The sequence below is a fragment of the Lithobates pipiens genome, unplaced genomic scaffold (assembly GCF_037356315.1).
Source record: "Lithobates pipiens isolate NorthernLeopardFrog02 unplaced genomic scaffold, aLitPip1_a1.2 Scaffold_28, whole genome shotgun sequence".
Taxonomy (NCBI): domain Eukaryota; kingdom Metazoa; phylum Chordata; class Amphibia; order Anura; family Ranidae; genus Lithobates; species Lithobates pipiens.
The window spans coordinates 36,654,093-36,672,210 of NW_027507789.1; the positions used below are offsets into that span (position 1 = coordinate 36,654,093).

Here is an 18,118-nt window from a genome sequence, read left to right on the forward strand (position 1 = left end):
ACCAATCAGTTTCTAGGTATTTTTTTTGTCATAAATGAATTGAACAAGTTGAAGTTAGAAGCTGATTGGCTACCATGCATAGCTGCACCAGATTTTGTACTCTCTAGTTTTAGTAAATCAACATCTACTTAGCTGCACATGGGCAGCTCCACGTACATTTTGCTGGGGATTGCGAACAGGCAGGTAAGTCGTTTTTGCAGAAGAGATATAGGGGTTTGCAGCGGTACCCTCATAGGGGCTGCTGGATTTTGTGGTCCACCTGTAACCCTGCCCAGCCCAGCATTCACTTCCCAGTCACTCTTGAGACAATGAACAGTCCATATGTTTGTTTTGGATTTTAAACTCTTGATAGGTTAAGGGAAATTATGGGAGGCCCAAAGTCAATAAGGGAAATCAATAAAATGATCAGTTAAAACCTATATTGACACTTCTAGAGTTCCAGTCTCCTGCAGCACAACGCTTATTTGTACACTGTTCCTCTCTCTCCTGTACAATACTTGGTTCCTGGTACAGCTAGAACATGGTAGGTTCAACTCTGACTCTGTCAGGCCTTAGCAACTGCCATTTGCAGGCAGGGATCACAGGTCCCCTTAGTGTAGCAACAAAAATAGGGAAGTCTTTAGTGATAGCTGACCTTGGTGGACTATTGCTCCCAGTCAGTCCTCTTCAGGCCCTGCCAACCTTCCTGGCTGCTGCTGCCCGACTCCACTGCCCATGACATCACAGTCTATCCTGCTGGCTCTACATCTATCTCAGACTGCACACTACCAGTCTGCTCCGGCATGCCTCCCCAGCTTTGACAACTTTGCCTGTCACAAACCAGCCCTCCAAACTGTACTCCGGTGGACCCCTCCTGGTGACTTGCCTGGCAACACTAGCTCCCGTTTTTCTTTCTCGGTTCTCTCTGTGCCTCCTGTCCAGATCCTTCTTTGTTTCTCAGCAAGGGTCCAACTTGCACCCAAACTCCTCAGGCCCAAGGTCACCGCCCCCCCCCCCAGACTAGGGAGTGCCTCATAGGCCCCTGACAACCTAGTACTCCATCTACAGCTTCTTCCACCCGACAACTCCTCCCAGCTAGGCTGACTCAAGGTATTTAAGGAGGCCTTCCCCCTGCCAGTCCAGGTTGGGGATTGGTCATGGCTCCTTAGAATGCCTCAGACAGCTCCACCTCTGTTCCCCTCATTCCTTCTAGAAGCAGAAGGGAGGTAACCAAAAGATGATGCTATCTGTGAGTCACCAGCCTACTCCTAGCCACTCCCAGCCCACACAGATCAAAACAAACAGGCCTGATTACATTTTTCTGTACTTACAAAAATCCTACTACTAGCACCTACCTAAAGTAGAGGGTGGTACCGGTTGATTTACTAAAGGCAAAGAGACTATGCACTTTGCAAAGTACAGTTGCCCCACAGCTTAGTAGATGATCAGAAGCTCTGTTGACCTCCATCATCCAATCATGTGCAAGCAAAAATGCTGTTTTTATTTTATTTTATTTTTTTCCTTGCACGTGATTAGGTAGTCTTTTCAAAGTGAAGTTTTCCTCATTTACTAAGTCCTGGAACAGCTGCACTTTGCAAAATGCACAGTCTATTTGCCCCAACCCCATTGCATGTTTCTTCTGCATTAAAAAGCCTGCCTGTTTGCAAATTTTAATGTTTTGCTTTCAGTTCCACTTTAATACAGCCACCAGATCTAAGAACCGGTAAGCTGCAGTATATGCCATTTTCGGTTTAGATATTGTCACTGGCTATGGCCAGGCGAAAAAAAGGCCCATTGTTGTCACCATACAATAGCCCCATACAGACAGAGATCTCTCTATATGGAAATCTTTAGAACGCTGAGAAATTTGTCTGTAGCTCTCAATGACACCTGAGCCTAGGTAAGCAGATCTCGGAGGCCACACACAGGTCATGTAGAAAGAATACTTTTCTTCTAGAATCCAATTGATGTTCCATATTCCCGATCAGTAAATACGCGCTGACACCATGGTGTTCTATCCTTGGTACCTGATCCTCTGTGCAGAGAACATTATGCCTGGGGAGCTTTGTGCTGTGTCATCAGCCTCTTCCCCACATGTACACCGTACAGTCATTTGACTGTTTATAAACAAGGTGGATGGCGACTAAGATAGCGATGATTAATCTGCGTGTTCAGCAACTTGTCAAAGCCTGATAAATGTTATGGGAATTGAATCCCGCTTATCGTGTACTTGTGTGATCTCTCTGTGGCAGAGATGAATAGTATAGGGGTTGGCAGTGGTTTGGGCTGTCATATAGGTAGGATCACTTTAAAGCTGAACTCTGGGGTAAGCAAATATTGTCTAAATACAAGTGTGTTTTTACTGGGATCTTGGTGTGCTTTGTGTATTTCTTCCGGATCTGTACAGTAATCAAGTGTTAAACATTGCCTCTGTAATAAAGACCGCTCACTGCTGCTCTCCCTTCTTGTGCAGGGTAACTGGTCTTGTCTCCGCCCCCTCCTGTAGTTTTCAGTAGGCAGTTTGTAGTGGGTGGAGCCTGCTGAGCCCCTCCCACAGCTCTGCTCTGGCTATGTACAGCACAGTGATGACGTCGCAGCTACTTTTGTATGGTAATATCTTTTACGGCTATTGAGGAATGTATTCAAATGTAGAAAATACTTACCTCCTCTTCTATAAATGCTGCACATTCATAGGTCCATAGAATCACAAACAAGTTCCCTCTGTTTTTTTTTTTCCCTACTGAGATCACTTTGGATGAGGGGGTCCCTTTATAAATATGTGTATATGCCTTAATAAGTGTACATTGCAAATGATCACTGTGTTTATTGTTTGCTATTGGTGGTTTGTTGTGCCTTCATTGGCTGTATGCTTGTTCTGGGTCAGCGATGTTGAAGCCATAGACAGCCAGGCAGCTGGTATTTTCAGATGAAGGTCAGCAACGGCAGCCTTCATATTTTACTCATGATAGGTTTCCTTTAACCACTTGACCTCCACAAGATTTACCCCCTTCATTACCAGGCAATTTTTTGCTTTTTGGCAGGGTGTTATTTTAAATGACAATTGCGCGGTTGTGCGGTACATAAATTAAAGAGGAGGTCCAACCTGGGCGAAAAAAATTAAAAGTCAGCTGTTACAAATACTGTAGCTGCTGATTCGTAAATGCGGATCTTCAGAACGACTCCTGGGTGCTGCCACCACCATTCCTGGTAAGGGAACCCATCAGTGAAGACTTTCGGCGTCACAGCTGGGTCCCTACTGTGCATGGGCGAAGCGCACTGTGCTTTCTAATTGGCCCGGTGGTGGGGGAAAGAGGAGGGGGGCTGAACTTCCAGGAGATCAGGCCGCGTCTGTTTTTGACAGGTCCCCATTCCCCCCCTCCTCCCTGAAAGGTGCTAAATGTGGCACCGGAGGGGGCGGGGGGGGGAAGCATATAAGCGGACTTTCCACTTTTGGGTGGAACACCGCTTTAAATTTATATCCCTTTTTTCTCCACAAATAGAGCTTTCTTTTGGCGGTATTTGATCACCTCTGTGGTCTTTATTTTTTGAGCTATAAACAAAAAAAAATACAAATTTGAAAAAAACAAAAAAAACAAAACAAACAAAAAAACAGTATTACAGTACTATATAGCATGTCCAATAAAAAAAAATGTAAAAAATCGAATTTCTTCATAAATTTAGGCCAATACGTATTCTGCTACATATTTTTGGTAAAAAAAATACCAATAAGCATAAGCTGATTTGTGAAAAAGTTATAGAGTCTACAAACTATGGGATATACAGTATACTGGAATTTTTATTTACTTTTTCTTTATACTAGTAATGGTGGCGATCAGTGACCTATAGCAGGACTGCGATATTGTGGCAGACAATTAGACACTAACTGACACTTTTGACACTTTTTTGGAACCAGTGACACTAATGCAGTGATCAGTGCTAAAAATATACACTGTCACTGTACTAATGACACTGGCTGGGGAGAGGTTATACATCTAGGGCTGTCAAACAGTTGAATGTGTGCCTAACCAGTGTTTTTGTGCTTACTATGTGCTGTTTTACTGCTTTGCAAGGACAGGAATTCCATCACATCCCTTCTGACAGAATAGAGCTCTGCCTTGTTACATAGGCAGAGCTCTGTTCTGTGTGTCTTCTTGCTGATCAGCGGGTGCCGTGCACATCCACTCGCCGGCGCCCACTGATCGGCTTGTTCTGTATCTTAACACAGCACAGCCGCAGGGCTCGCAGCGCGCCACGTGCCCCTTACCTGGAAGTGCCACCGTATAACCAAGTTATGTGGTCGGCAAGCGGTTAAAGTGGTTGTAAACCTCAGACATGGAATATGAATACAGTAAGGAGCAAGGGAGAGGGGATTGTTGTGGTGCCAAAAATAACTCAAGACATCAAGTTAGAAAAAATGGAATATATACATTTTTATTACAATACATCCAAATTTAAAAAGAGCCAACAATGCAGTGTGTATGATCACATGTAGCGAAGAAACAAATAGCAATATTTTGTTGACCAAAGAAATGATGGTAAGTAAAATAGCAGGTCAACTCTTCTCTACTATTTTCGCCAAGGCAAAGTGATCTTTGCTTTATTCCATTCCCCTGAAGAAGCCAATGCCTTGGCGAAACTAGTCTGGAAGAGTTGACCTGCTATTATACTTACTATCATTAATTTGGTCAACAAAATATTGCTATTTGTTTCTTCGCTACATGTGATCATACACTGCATTGTTGGCTCTTTTTAAATTTGGATGTATTGTAACAGAAAAAATTTAATATATACATTTTTATTACAATGCATCCAAATTTAAAAAGAGCCAACAATGCAGTGTATGATCACATGTAGCGAAGAAACAAATAGCAATATTTTGTTGACCAAATTAATGATGGTAAGTATAATAGCAGGTCAACTCTTCCCTACTAGTTTCGCCAAGGCAAATTGATCTTTGCTTTATTCCATTCCCCTGAAGAAGCCAATGCCTTGGCGAAACTAGTCGGGAAGAGTTGACCTGCTATTATACTTACCATCATTAATTTGGTCAACAAAATATTGCTATTTGTTTCTTCGCTACATGTGATCATACACTGCAATGTTGGCTCTTTTTAAATTTGGATGTATTGTAATAAAAATGTATATATTTAATTTTTTTCTAACTTAATTTCTTGAGTTATTTATGGCACCGCAACAATCCCCTCTCCCTTGCTCCTTACTGTATCCACTTTATGGGATGAGGTGCCTTATCTATTAAGGACATACCAGCCACTACCCTCTTTTTCAATGGAATATGAATAAGGCATATCCCTCTATAGTGTGTACTTGTCTCAATCCAGAACACTGAGTGTCATTTCTGTCTGCTGCTTCATTCCTCTGCTATCAGCATGAATCAATTCTGACAGGTTTTCCTGACACCAAGAGAAAAAGGTGACAAAGAAGGGAGCTGCAGCACACAACCTGTGATTGGCTGCCTCCGCTCTGTTCCAGTGTGCTGTGTGAAGGAGGGTGTGTCCCTTCCCTCCAATCAGCTCTCACTGAGCTCTACGACTTCAGCTCCCTGCCCCCTGCTTTCTGAAAGGTCAGACAAGTTGTAAAAATTCTGCACTTTGAATAACTGTAGAGAAGAGAAGACTGCATATAAACAGGTACAACTTATGTACGAACATTTGTTTAATCTCTGTGTATTACCTGAGGCCAGTCACTTCGCTGGGTATATGGAAGGGTTTTTATATATAAAAAAAAATTTTGTCAGGTTTTCCTACTTTGCCTCTAAGTTTTGTATATCACTAAAAATGTACTTGGTGTTTATCCTCCCTTTATAGCTTTTCTTCCACTTACAAAGAGAGCGCTCCTTCCTGGAACCCCGGGCCCGCTTCTATTCGGCGGAGGTGGCTAGTGCTATTGGCTACTTACACTCTCAAAATATCATTTACAGGTAAGAGTTACTGCAGATTTCAGGTCATCAGAAGTATTTCCATAAATCTTTTGTTCCTACTAAAGTTATAAAATGTTTTAATTAAAGCTGTACTCCAGACAAACAGGAAAATGCACAGATGATATACATACAGTATCTCACAAAAGTGAGTACACCCCTCACATTTTTGTAAATATAAGTACCATATTTATCGGGGTATAACACGCACCCCAAGTTTAGGAGGGCATTTTAAGGAAAAAAGTTTTAGGAGGGAAGTTTAAGGAAAAAAAACTTAGATTTAAATGCCCGTCAATGCAGCCTTATCAGTGTGCATCAACAGCCTTGTCCATCATTGCAGAATGATCAGTGTCATTTGCAGCTTGCCCAGCATCATTTGCAGCTTGCCCAGCGCTGTTTTCAGCTTTGCAGTGTCATTTGCAGCTTGGCCAGCGCTGTTTGCAGCCTTGCCCATGTTTAAATTTCCTGCCGCGGAGACAGACTGAGCGAGTGCCGCCGAAAAAGACCGAGCGCCGCCCAAAAAGACAGAGCCGACTTGCTCGGCTCCGCTCGTAGTCCCGCCTCCCTGCTGTTTCTGGAGCGAGCGCTGCCGAAAAAGACAGAGCCGACTGTACTGTGTACTTTTTCGGCGGCGCTCGGTCTTTTTCGGCGGCGCTCGGTATTTTTCGGCGGCGCTCAGTATTTTAGACTCACAGACAGTGGGGATCGGCGTATAACACGCACCCACGACTTTCCCCCGATTTTAAGGGGGAAAAAGTGCGTGTTATACGCTTTACTGTCGTTTTAGTGGCACTATTCCCTGCTAGTGGGGAGGTTTTAACCCCAGCTAGTGCCCAAAAAGGGGTTAAATCTGCCCTCAAAATGTTGCCGCAGCGGCGTTTTGCCAGCGGTGTGACAACGCTGCCCCATTGATTTCAATAGGAAGGAGCGGTGGAGGAGCGGTGAGTTCACCGCTCCTTCACTGCTCCAAAGAAGCTGCTGGCAGGACTTTTTCTGACGCACTGCCTGCGCACCGCTCTAAGGCTTTCACCCTGGAGTGAATGGAGCAGCTGTTTTATGGTGGTTTGCCAGCGCTATTTTTAACGCTATAGCGCCTGCAAAACACCTTCGGTGTGAAAGGGGTCTAAAAGTAGCACAGTGCTAAATAGCAAAAAAATGCCCTGAAGGCCATGTCATGAAGGGGGTAAAACTTTCCAGAGGTAAAGTGGTTAATGGTTATGTTTGAACTTAATTATAATTGTCCATCTATGCTTTAATTATTGTTATTAAAAAGAAGACTGAGACAAATCTAGGCCATAATGAGAAATATAGGACATAGTGTTCATTTTAGAGACACAATAAACCTAACAGCAGAAACTGCTTGTTCTACAAATACATGCTTATTATTATATTATGCCTTTTCTAGAGACTTGAAGCCTGAAAACATCCTGCTTGACAGCCAGGTAAGAAAAGAGAAAGTGAAAAGAGATTTTAAAAAGAAAAGAAGGCAAAGTGAGGTGACAGTCTTAGGTGGCACTTGGTGGGCGGCGGCACCAAGGGCGGAATGTCACTTCTGACCAGCTGCAGCTTAGTAATGTTGCCATGTATACATGCAAAGTGTTGCTAAGCAGGTTGCTAAGATGCTGGCAGCTGGGCCACCCAGCATGATTAGTTATTATGGTGCAGCCTGCCGATGACCAAAGATGCTGTACAGCCCAGCCAAATGCATGATATCACTGGTTGCTGGGATGCTGGCAGCTGGGCCACAACGTCATTGGTTTCTGTGCCAGAGTCCTAGCAACCAAAGAGGGAAGGGGTAAAAATGGGATGGGGACACCCACCAGAAATCATTCTGAGTTTTCATCTAGAGTAGCCCATGAGAAGAACATAGAAAGAAATTACCACCCTTGGAAAGGTAAGTATTATTCATATTCTTTCTTAAAGAGGACCTCTTTTTTTCTTGCCAGGGATACAAAAATATTCACAGTCACGTTTGTCCCAACACGTTGCAGGGCACATTGCCAATTTTTGCCAGTTTTAAAACATTTGCCTTTTCATATACAGGCAGTCCCCGAATTACAATCTGACTTGCATACGGAGGCAGCGCGACGTTACACTGGTCCTGGAAACTGTCTTGCTGCTCACCGCATTCTGCAACCTACTGTCCAGCAATCCTATATCACTGCATGGCCAGTTAAAACTTCCCTATGCTATCCAAAACGTATAACTTTTTTGCGCAGATACACTTAAAAAATGTACCTGTTCCAACTTGCATACAAATTCAATTTAAAGCGGAGTTCCACTCAAAATTGGAACTTACACTTATCTGTCTCCTTCTTCCCCTTCGGTGCCACATTTGGCACCTTTTAGGGGGGAGGGGGAAACTGTTGCCTGTTTTTGACAGGTACTCCTTCCCCACTTCCACAGCACCGTCCCTTTAGAAGTTCGGCCCCCCTCCTCCTTCCTCCACCGGCATTCGCAGTAGGGACCGGCCTGCAATGTTTCCTTACTGGGAATGGCAGCACCCACCAGCCGATCTGAAAATCGGCTGGGGTGCCAACATCATGGGCTCCCTGGACAGGTAAGTGTCCTAATAATAAAAGTCAGCAGCTACAGTATTTATAGCTGCTGACTTTAATTTTTTTGTGGAGGGCCAGAACAACTGTTAAGAACTAACCTACAGAACCTTGGGTTCACCTCCAGGAACGGAAGTGTCAGATTTTGCAGAGTCTTAAAGTGGTTGTAAACCCTTCCAGACCACTTTGACCTACAGGTAAGCTTAGATTAAGGCTTACCTGTAGGTGCAAGAAATATCTCATTTACCTACATGGTTAAGGAGATATTTGCAAGAAAGGCGGCATGCATGCCGTAGACAACAGCACAGGCGCACTGGGCATGCCGTTTCATAATGAGCTAGTATGCTATGCATGCTAGCTCATTATGCCTTTGTCTTGCATGGTGTGTTTTTTTTTGTTTTTTTTTAGAGAGGCTTTACTTCCTCTTTAAGGCACCTGCTTCCCTTCATTACAGCTGAGATGTATGGGCATCCGAAGGGAGGGTGTTAGCTGGCTTATTTGCAAGGAGGACTTTATTTACATATTTTTTTTAGCTAAAGAGTTGCTTTAACAGCAAAATTCAGCCGAATGTTATCTCCTGCTTACTTCTAGGGCCATGTTGTTCTGACTGATTTTGGTCTCTGCAAAGAGGGGATGGAGCCAGAAGAGACCACTTGTACCTTCTGTGGGACTCCTGAGGTATGCAGATCTTCTAAAACGTATACAAAGAAAAATGCAAAAATGTGCCTTTAAAGTGACACTTAAAGTATAACGAAAGGCAGTGGCATCGCTAGGGGGTGGCTTTTGGGGCTATAGCCCCGAATCTGGGGCCCATAACTCAGAGTCTCTGCAGGGGTCCCCAAGGGGAGGGGAGGCTCTCTGGGGACCCTGATGTAAGTGGGAGGCTCTCTGGGGACCCTGATGCGAGGGGGGAGGCTCTCTGGGAACCCTGATGTAAGAGGGGGGCTCTCTGGGGATATACACACACACACATATTATATACATGTGTATGCCCGCCCAAGCGTATGACTTTCTTTACTACGCTGCTATGGGCTCTAGCCCCAGATCTTTTGTAGACCTAGCAACGCCCCTGATGAAAGGCAAAACTTTTTTTTTTTAGTTTTAGATAGTGTGGATGTGAATTAGAATGCTTATCAGTTTGTATTGCTGCCTGGGCCCTCATTAAGGAGATCCACCCTCTCTATTTGTCCTGTTTACCATTATCATTGAAAGTGAAAGGTATGAAAATTCCAAATTATGGGTCGTAACAAGATAAGTAATAGAGGGGAAATCTTCCAATGGGGACACTAGTACTAGTGACCTGGGGGTCCCCAAGCAATTCCCTTAATATGCAGGGATTTCCTCTCACTTCCTGTTTTAGCTATGGGACAGGAAGTGAAGGGAAATTATTATTATTATTCATTATTCACGATTTATATCGCGCCAACAGTTTACGCAGCGCTTTACAATGTATAGGGGGGACAACACAATTACAGTACAATACAAAAGGACCTGCTCGTAGAGCTTACATTCTAAAGGGAGGGGGTGGTGGTACAAAGGGTAATAGCTGCAGAGAATGATTTGATGGGAATCTCCGCAATGGGGCACAGATTGCCCAAAAAAATCTGACAGAGGTTATAACCCTCCCTTACCCTATCCAAAAATGGAAAAAAAAAAGTTTTGCCTATAGTTCTACTTAACAATATCTAACAATATCCTTATTCTCCAAATAGAATCCATATACACCCACTACTTAATGACCCTATACTCTATTTTTCATGAAATAGTTTCTTATGCCGCGTACGTATGTATGGAATTTTGGCCAGCAAAAGACAGATGAGAGCTTTTCGTCTGAAAATGCGATCGTGTGTATGCTCCATCGGAGTTTTGCTGGCCGAATTTCCGCCAGCAAAAGATTGAAAGCAGGTTCTCAATTTTTCAGACGGAAAAAGTCTCTTTCGGAAATTCCGATCGTGTGTATGCAATTCCGACGCACAAAAACTCATGCATGCTCAGATTCAACTACGAGATGGAAGCTATTGGCTACTGGCTATTGAACTTCCTTTTTCTAGTCCCGTCGTACATGTTGTACGTCACCGTGTTCTTGGCGGTTGGAATTTGGTGTGACCGTGTGTACGCAAGACAGCTTGAGCGAAATTCCATCGGGAAAACCATCTGAGCTTTTTCCAACCAAAATCCGAATATGTGATCACTTTAACCCAGCATGATTTATCTTCAGAGTTTACCTTTTTGGTGTATGCCAAACTAGTCTTACATCTAACATATCAAATTTTATTTATTTATGTGGAAATCTTCTATCTGTCAAAAATAGGGCAAAGGAAAGCCGTTTCTCCATCATCCTCTATTATGTGAGCCGAGGTAATGGGCCAAATATCGGGTGGTTCATTAGACACCATCTGACATTCAGCCCATGTGTGGGGCAGCTGGAAGTGGGAGCGAGTACCTCTCAAAACCAGGTACCTGCTCCCTGGGAGAAAAGGAAACTTCAAAAGTGTAAGCCCTTGTACACACGGTCGGAGATTCAGACAACCAAATCCGTCGGATTTTGTCCGTTGGATTTTGTCCATCAGATCTTGTCCGAAACTGTTGCATACACACGGTCGGACAAAGTTGTCGAAAAATCCAATCTTTCAGAACGTGATGACGTAATTTTGTTACGATGGGACTACGTTCAGGCTAGTAGCCAATAGCTTTGATGTAGGAATTTGATCTGAGCATGCGTGGCACTTTGTCCGATCGGAATTCTCTACACATGATCGGAGTATATCCTATCGGACCAGTTTGTCGGAATATATTTCCAGCAAGTTGGAAAATTTGGTCCAACGGATATTCCGACGGAAACAGTCCGATGCATACCACACACAGTCGGATTATCCGACAACACGGTCCGATAGGACACATTCCGATGGACTCTCCGACCGTGTGTACAAGGGCTAAGAGGGGGTGGAGGAGAAAAAGCGAAATTTCCCTTTCCAGGTGAAGTTCAGCTTTAAAAAACAGGTTGGAAACTAGTGACGCAGCGAAGTTTCGCCTGCCGAAAATTATCGTCCGGAAATTGGATTTTCAGCGTTGTACTGAAAGAAAAAAAGTGCAGATAATGGCTGGTGAAAACACCTGCGATTTTTCCGTGAATTTTACCACGATTTTGTTTTTGTGTTGTTGATGTGTTTTTCATAGGTATGTGACTAATGCATCAAAAACACAACACTTGCTGCGTTTTCAATACATTTCAATGGAGAGGTGTGTTTTTGGTGCGTTTTTTTTTTAACTGACCAAATATGCACCAAAAATGCAGGATTTTTAACATTACTTCAAAAGGTGCCGACAATGAATTAATATTCATTTAAATTCATGATATTAATTAAAAAGTTGCATATAATGCAATTAGATGTGCATTGCCAAATTCGTCATTCGTTATGATCGCAATTCGAAAATAAGAAAAAATAACTGACTAATAATAACTATTAAATTATAGGTATTGGAATTTCCTTTCAAATTTGGCTGTCAGTGAACGTAATCCCACGTACACACGACCAGACTTCCTGGCAGACTAGTTCCAACGGTCTTCCCGACTGACTTTTCGGCGGCGTTCCGACAGACTTCTGAACGAACTGACTTGGCGACACACGGACAGACTAAGTGCATTCGTTTTGAATGTGATGACGTAAGATGGGACTAAAAAAGGAAGTTCAATAGCCAGTAGCCAATAGCTGCCCTTGCGTCGTATTTGGTCCATTGGACCAGCACACAGAAGAACGGTTTTCCCGATAGGAATTGAGTTCGTTGGAAAGATTTGAAACATGTTCTATTTCTAGGTCCGTCTGAATTTTTTTAATGAAAACGATGGGATTAGCTCACACACGATCGGATTGTCCGACGGACTGAGTCCATTGGACCTAGTCTGCCGGAAAGTCCAGTCGTGTGTATGCAGCATAACAAATTTATCCGAAGTTACGAATTATCCAAAACAATGAATGCCGCATCTAAACAAATAGAACAAATTAATAATTATTATTATTAATAATAATAATAATAATAATAATAATAATAATAAAAAGTTGTTATTACTATTATTGTTATTTATTATTATTAATTTGTTACGTTCCATTTGTTTAGATGCGCCATTCATTATATTGGATAAATTTGTTTTTGTTACGTTAACGAACAGCCAATTTTGAAAGGAAATTCCAATACCTATAATTTAATAGTTAGTAATAGTTAAGTCATTATTAGTTAACTATTATTTCGGATTTTATTAATGAATTTGTCGGACTTCGGAACAAAATTAATTGCATGTGTCTAAATGCAATTATTTATAAAAATATATCAATTTTTTTCAAAAACTTCAATTTCGGTTTTGGCTTCGGCGAACTGCATCCTGATTTTTTGGTTTCGGCACCAAAATGTTCATTTTGGTGCACCACTATTGGAAACTAACAAAATAGAAATGGAAAGCAATAGAGAATTACAAGATTTGAGCAGAATATTGTATTAACTTATTTATTGAAGGATCTGATTGACAACAGCATGGCCATTTGTCACTTGTCACATGCACTTATGGAGACTAGAGCCCCATACAAATGGACAGAATGTCAAGACAACGCACGGCAAAAAAAATAAAAAAAATAAAATCCGACATTCAGTCCGTGCATTTGTCGATCTTTAGACAGAAATTGGCTGCAAAAAGGCTACAGGAGATCAACCGAACTAAAATTTAACGTTAAAAGAAAACAGTATCCTATTTAACCCCTTTGCACTGGCTCTTTAAATGGGCTGTGATGCCCAAGGCTGATAGAGTGGACTCCCAATAATGAGGCATGGTAATTCTCTGCAGTGCTGACGTGTCCATCCTACTGGCTGCCGATGGTTGGTAGTTAACCTGTCGGTGTCGGTGACAGTTCAGGGATCACTGATGGAGTGAGTCTCAGAACTAGACATATATGCAGCAACTGGGTGTTAAGGCCCACCCACTTTCCACTGCATATATGCATATTACTGTCATAAAGTTAAAAGAATGGTTATTGTTTAACATCAACCTTAAAGCCCAACTGCGGGCATATAAAAAATGATCCCCTTGCAGTGTTGCTGCACTCACACTGCAAGGATTAATTAATTAAGCTCTGTTTAGCTAGGCGAGAGGAAAAAACATGTAACTTAGCTGATCCTCCACTCCCCGGCAGGCGGTGCTCCCCGCAATCCAGCAGTGGGCTTTCCCTCGGCGTCCTGTCATCCAGTGCAGGACTATGGACTCTGCTCTGGTCTTGATGAAGTCAGGATCCTAGCCTGCTGGAGTTTGGGGGTGCACACCCTGCACAGACCAGTCTGGCTGCAGGGAGGAACGGAGGGTTGGGTAAGTATATCTCCTTATGTTGTTCCCCTAGCCATAAACAAGCACAGCTTCACTGCAAGGGATCATTTTTTATTTGCCCAGAGTTGGCCTTTTATGACCATCTACTAATGAGCATGGATGCCATTCGTGTTCTGATACCACAGCTTTACCTCTACTCCCCAGTACCTGGCCCCTGAGGTCCTGAGGAAGCAGCCGTATGACCGCACCGTGGACTGGTGGTGTTTGGGCGCTGTCTTGTATGAGATGCTCTATGGACTGGCAAGTATCTTTTCTGAGCAGAGAGAACTAGTACTATCCTTGTTGTACACACTGTCAGATGTTCTTCTCTCATCACTTTTGCATTTTCTCTTTCTTCTATTTCTCTGCTCCCTTTTCACTAAAGGCATGGTGCTTACACAAGAGGTAAGGCCAGGTTGAGCAATCTCAGACTGGTGTCGGCAGGTCATAGTTTGTCTCCGATGTTATTATTCTTGGACTATCTCCACCTTGTTATTCACACTTAGCCTATTTCTTTACACCTGTGTCTGTCTGGACTCTGAACTTCAATCATCTGTTGTTTCTGTACTCCCCTTTTTTTTCTAATTTCTCATAGTTACACACCCCATCATGTAACCCCCCCAAAAAAAAACTTGCATGAGCTTCTGTGCTGGCCTGGCCACATCGATGAAAGAAAAGTGTCTGTGTTTCTAATACTAACCAATCAAATAATTTTGATTGCAGTCATAGTTTGGCTATGCAAGGTGGTCCCATTCACTTAAATGGTATAGTTTGACAGTCGGTGCCATCTGTCAAACTCGGCATGTCGTGTTAATGTCATGGCAATGTGTACTGCCCCAAGTGGCACCATGTCTGCCTGTAGGTGGGTGGTCAAGGGGCAAGAAAAACAGATGGTCCATCCACATTTTTATTGCCCACCTATAGGCAGAGATGATGTCACTTGGGGCAGTACACATTGCAATTATATACCATCATCACCCATGTGAAAAGAGCCTTAAGCTGGGCCATACATTATGCAATATCTGTATATCTTCCCGTGTATGTATTGTTCTGTTTACAATTACTGTATTTATTCACTATTACTATTTACTTATCACTGAGCTGCATTTACTATCCCACCAACATTCAACATTCTCACATCCATCCTTCTTTGTCTCTGCTCAGCCTCCGTTTTACAGCCGGGATGTTTCCCAAATGTATGACAACATCCTGAACCAGCCGCTGCAACTCCCAGGAGGAAAGACAACCGCCACCTGCGACATCCTCCAGGGTCTTCTGCATAAGGATCAGCATTGCCGATTGGGTGCCAAGTCTGACTTTGTACAGTATCTCCTTCCATTACATATTCATAGCTCTTCGTATAGTATGACCTCTGTGTTTCCAGCTAAATAAGTTAAAGGTTCAGTCATGGTTTTACGCCTCCCCACCTGAACCTGGGCATGCAGCCACTCAGGGCTGAAAACATCAAAATGTTCTGTATAAAAAATGGTGATCCTAGCAATGGGGTTTTGACTTACACCTACCAGCTTCAGTAATGGAAATCTGGCCCTGGGGTCACTCAATTTTGGTCCATGGCACTCCCAATGGGAGGTATGAATGCTAGATCATACCCTTGTCTCACATGATGTAACAGAGATTGCTTGAGCATCAACTGTGACATTTTGCTACAAAAGGGTGGGGATTTGTGGAAAGGTATACAGAAAATGATGTGGGAGAGACACTGCACATAGTAAATAATGGCTAATCCAGCTCAATACTCAGTGTGGTTATCAACCCAGAGAAATATAACCAAAAGTAGAAGAGCAAAAAAGATGTGGGTGTTCAAGGATGACCACTCAATAAACGACATGTATATTATAAAAAAAATCACATCTTTATTACAAAACATTAAAAGTTGTACAAACAATGGGGGCAAAATTTCCACCCAACATAAATTAAGCAGCAGTCAGAGAGATGTGCTGATGTGAGCAGGATCCGTCCTCATTAGTCAAGGGAACTACTGGACATTGTGTACCTTGGCAGTCATCCAGGAGCAATTTTACTATATAGAGTGTATGATGGAAGCGCTTCTTCATGTTAACTATTGTTGATGGTGCTGTATTGCCAATGCTGCCAGACCATGATGGGAATGGTGTGAATGCCATTTACCTCCTGTTGCCATAGCCCCATTCTTTGAGAATCATACTTGGCTGGTAAAATCCTTTTTCAACCTTCTTTCTGGTTAGTTTCATCTATGCTGGGCACTATCTTCGCCTTTTGGTTACATTTTTCGCCCCCCCATAGCCCAGATTTACATGATGAATTCACTTGATTTAAATTGTCGATATTAGGCACTTTGTCGGATGACGAGGTTGTGAAGCCCCGAGGAAGTAGCTGTGACCACAAAACGTGTAGGAAATACTCCTATCTCTCTGACCGCTGCTTTGTTGGTTTTATTTTATGTGGGGTGGAAATTATACCCCCATTGTTTGTACAACTTTTAATGTTTTGAAATAAAGATGTTATTTTTTTATATTATACATGCCGTTTGTTGAAATAGATATACTGAGTGGGCACTGGTCATCCTTGAACACCCATATTTTTTTGCTCTTCTACTTTTGGTTAGATTTGCGGGAAGGGGTGTAACCTCAGCACAATGAAACTTTGGAACATTTATGAAATGATGGTGAGCAGTATAGCATCACTATTGCAGAACAGTGTATTGACAGGTGACCTCTTGAAACAGTTTCTTCTGACTCTGGGGTTCCTGTACCCCATAGTTTCAGGATCTGCAGGCTCTTGGAGCATGCAGCAGAATAAGGGAAAGGGGTAGGCAACCGATGTTACCAACCCTTGTATGCAAAGTCAAAACTTTTCTTTGTTTTGGATAAATTTGTTGATTTTTAAAACCTGTCAGATTGTGTCCCATTGGGGAGAATTAACTTCACTTCCTCTCTGTTAGACACAAAAGGAAGTAAGCGGAAATCTCTCCAAAATAAGAAAAATCCCCTCTCTAACCAGCCATAACGCTATACAATCTAATTTTGAGTTACAAAAAACATGTAATATGAGCAAACATCTAAACCTCCCATTTAATTTCCTCTCAAATCAGGGAGTTCCTTGCACTACCTAGTTGATGGGAGATCTAGAGGACATTAGATAGCATTGTTTATGGCCAGCTTTAGACAATATAGTATGCTATATAATTAGAGTGTATAGGGCAGTGATGGTGAACCTTGGCACCACAGATGTTTTGGAACTACATTTTACATGATGTACTCTGCAGTGCAGTTCCAAAACATCTGGGGTGCCAAGGTTCGCCATCACTGGTATAGGGTATGGGTCGCTTTAGACAGTTGCCTCCAGAACAGGCATCCCAGTAGAAAATGCCCTCTCTATTTGTGTTCTGGTGACCACTTAAATATTATGTTTTTTCCTACCAATTTCTTTCCCAGTGGCAATGGTCACTGGGGCAAATAGAAGGGTAAATCCTGGTTTGCGGGTCACGGTAACTGAACACTGGTGCTTAGTTTCGACATAGAATCTTATTTTCCTACTCCCACTCCCCAGCCTGAAAAACACTATTATTTTGCTGTTCTTTGTTGGCACAACAGCAGACTTACAAAGGAAGCACTTTTTTGGGTTGCGTTTCTAACAAAGAGCCTTTTACACAACCAGCACACCTCTTTGGTCCTGGTATGCATCAGGTTATGAAGAGCCTTGATACAGAAGTCTCTGGGTTATTCATTAATCTTTACTTTGGGACAGTTAAGACTGTGGCTTAGCATAGTAATCCACTGCTTAGGAGTCATATAAATCCAAAACTATTAGAATCATATGACAAATTCTCTGGGAGAACATGTGCCCAAGCAAAACTCCAGGTCCCGAGTTTAAAAACTGCCCTATGTCTATGTCCTATCTGAAGAGGAATGGGAAGCCTTGCTGGGATGCAACCACAATCAGCTAGCCCTTTTGTGGTAGAGATTTCTGTTGGCCAAAGAAAGCATGCCATTCAATACGGAAAACTTGGTGATATTACACTACAAGATTTTTGAATAAACGTTCGTTACGAACGTACACTCGCTGATATGAAGAATGTCATTTGAGACCACATCAAAAAATGTTTGCTTCGGAATGTATGGAGTTTCCCAAATGAGGACCACATTCACTGTTTGAAATTCATTGGTTCAAGAAAAAATGTCCATTCTGCTCCTTTGAATTTTAATTTCACTTTGGTCAAAAAACAAATGTCAATTTGACCCCACTAACAATTACAAAAGATCGGGGGCGTGGCTACCGCGCACTGGTGGATGGCCGCATAGA

The 18,118-nt window shown here is 42.6% G+C and overlaps 1 protein-coding gene across 2 annotated transcripts in view; it reads left to right on the forward strand.

Annotated features, from left to right (window-relative positions):
• Nucleotides 1–18,118, forward strand: part of SGK2 (serum/glucocorticoid regulated kinase 2) — a 102,395-nt gene that overhangs the window by 60,437 nt on the left and 23,840 nt on the right. For both annotated transcript variants that reach the window (XM_077459091.1, XM_077459092.1), the window contains exons 6-10: nt 5,805–5,917; nt 7,320–7,356; nt 9,061–9,147; nt 13,982–14,077; nt 14,981–15,136. In XM_077459091.1, coding sequence (XP_077315217.1) covers nt 5,805–5,917; nt 7,320–7,356; nt 9,061–9,147; nt 13,982–14,077; nt 14,981–15,136 — 489 coding nt within the window. The remainder of the gene's footprint in view (nt 1–5,804; nt 5,918–7,319; nt 7,357–9,060; nt 9,148–13,981; nt 14,078–14,980; nt 15,137–18,118) is intronic.